The sequence below is a fragment of the Rana temporaria genome, chromosome 7 (assembly GCF_905171775.1).
Source record: "Rana temporaria chromosome 7, aRanTem1.1, whole genome shotgun sequence".
Lineage (NCBI taxonomy): Eukaryota > Metazoa > Chordata > Amphibia > Anura > Ranidae > Rana > Rana temporaria.
Window position 1 is genome coordinate 2,726,292 of NC_053495.1, and position 2,220 is coordinate 2,728,511.

A 2,220-nucleotide genomic window follows, 5' to 3' on the forward strand; every position below is an offset into this window, starting at 1 on the left:
ACTCAAGGTGGAGGAGCCAGGAGGTCTGGCTAGGAACCTGAAAAGAAGAGGAGCTGCTTTTTGCAAAACCACAGCACAGAGCAGGTACGAAAAACTTGTTTTAATGCCACTTTAAGGTGCAAGTTGGTGGCTTTCTCAGTATGGCCAGTGTCCTCAAGCAGACATCAAGCCTCCAAAAATTCCTATACAAATATTGACTTTGATGCCCCCTACACACGATCGGTTTTCCCTTCGGAAAAAACTTGGATGGTTTTTCCGACGGGAAAATAGAGAACCTGCTCTCTATCTTTTTCCAGAAGTATTTCAGTTGGAAAATATCCAATGGAGCATACACACGGTCGGCATTCCCGACCAAAAGCTCTCATCTGACTTTTTCCGACGGGAAAACCGAACGTGTGTACGGGGCATCAGAATTTCACGTTCTGTTTAAGCCTGAGGTCTTTCGGAAATTTAGCATACCCCAACAGGCTGCCCAAGTACCAACTTTTTTTTAATTACCATTTTCAAAAAAATATGTATTTTTTTTTTACAAAATGTAATGGTAAAATAAAGGGAAATTAAAGAAAATCAGTTATTGAATTCATTTGAAAATGTTTTGTACCTAATTTGGACAATAGCCAATTAACAGAATTTCAGTACATTTTTATTCGGAGGATATTTTAATAACTGTAAGTCTATTTATATAAAGAAAATCTCAAGTGAGAAAGGTGATTATAAATTAAATCTTAAGAGATATTTAACGAGACTTAAAGCTTTGTTATTCTTACAACACAGCAGACTGTCCTGTGGGAACGCCAACATTTTATATCTATATAAGTCGTTATCTGAATAAAGAGTCTACAGCACTATTAACAATTCCTCAGATTGATAAAATTACACCGAAAAGAAATAAATTAATATAATGAATCTCACAAAGGTTACTGTTCTTATTCTTGTGGGTCTATCAGACCATCCACCGACCATGAATGGACTTTTTGTGTTCTTCCTTCTCATCTATCTGATGACTCTTATCACAAACCTTCTTATTTTTTTCTTGGTCCTCACTGACTACCATCTGCACAACCCAATGTATTTTTTTCTTGCCAACTTGGCATTTCTGGACATGTCCTATTCATCAGTGACGGCACCAAGGATGCTCTTTGACTTGGTCACCAAAAGCCAATCAATTTCCCTTCCTGCCTGTATAGCCCAAGTCTTCTTCTTTCTCTACTTTACCAGCTCAGAACTCTTCTTGCTCTCGGCTATGTCATATGACCGATACATTGCCATCTGCCACCCCCTTCATTACACACAAATTATGTCTTGGAGGGTCTGTGCTGGTATGGCCTCTCTGGTCTGGGTTGCAGGATGGTCTGTCTCTTTGATTCATACTTTATTTTTGCTCAGGTTGTCCTTCTGTGGCCCAACTACCATCCACAACTTCTTTTGTGACCTTCCACACTTGTTTCAAATTACATGTACTGACCCTTTCATAAACATGGTGGTCATATTCATATTCGGTGCCAGTCTGGGGTTAGGAGCCTTTCTCCTGACCTTTATTCCCTACGTTCGTATTTTCAGGACCATTCTCAGAATCCGCACCAAGACTGGAAAGAGGAAAGCCTTCTCCACCTGCACATCACACCTCGCCGTGGTCTTCATCTTTTACGGCTCCTTAATTTTTATTTACTTGGTTCCATCTTCCAGCAATATGTACAATTCAAACAAGCTGTTTTCAGTCATGTATGCCCTCATTAACCCATTGCTGAATCCTCTGATCTACAGCCTGAGAAATAAAGATCTCATGGAGGCACTTATGAGGTCTATATATCACATAAAGTTGATAAAGGGGTTAAGTTGAAAGCAATTTTGGTAAATGTGGCATTTTTTTCAACATTAAGCTGACTAGGGGTCTGAGTAGACATGTGCACAGACAAAAAGTGTGTTAATTTATGTATTGTTTTGTTTTTCAGGTCATTCGTTATGATCACAATTCGTAAATTCTAAACTTTGTAAATCCGTAAATTCTAAACGTTGTAAATTCTTAAATTCTAAACTTTGTAAATTCTTAAATTCTAAACTTTGTAAATTCTTAAATTCTAAACTTTGTAAATTCGTAAATTCTAAACGTTGTAAATTCTTAATTTCTAAACTTTGTAAATTCGTAAATTCTAAACATTGTAAATTCGTAAATTCTAAACTTTGTAAATTCGTAAATTCTAAACTTTGTAAATTCGTAAA

General features: G+C 37.0%; 1 protein-coding gene across 1 annotated transcript; it reads left to right on the forward strand.

Moving 5' to 3' along the window:
* Positions 1 to 851: 851 nt before the first annotated feature.
* LOC120946296 (olfactory receptor 2A12-like) lies at positions 852 to 1,885 on the forward strand. Its single transcript, XM_040361126.1, has one exon. The coding sequence runs from the start codon at positions 902 to 904 to the stop codon at positions 1,838 to 1,840; it is 939 nt and encodes a 312-aa protein (XP_040217060.1). The 5' UTR covers positions 852 to 901; the 3' UTR covers positions 1,841 to 1,885.
* The last annotated feature ends 335 nt before the right edge of the window (positions 1,886 to 2,220 follow it).

Bases quoted from the DNA above. Each gene is read 5' to 3' on its own strand.
- LOC120946296 (XM_040361126.1), top strand. From the start codon at position 902: ATGAATCTCACAAAGGTTACTGTTCTTATTCTTGTGGGTCTATCAGAC.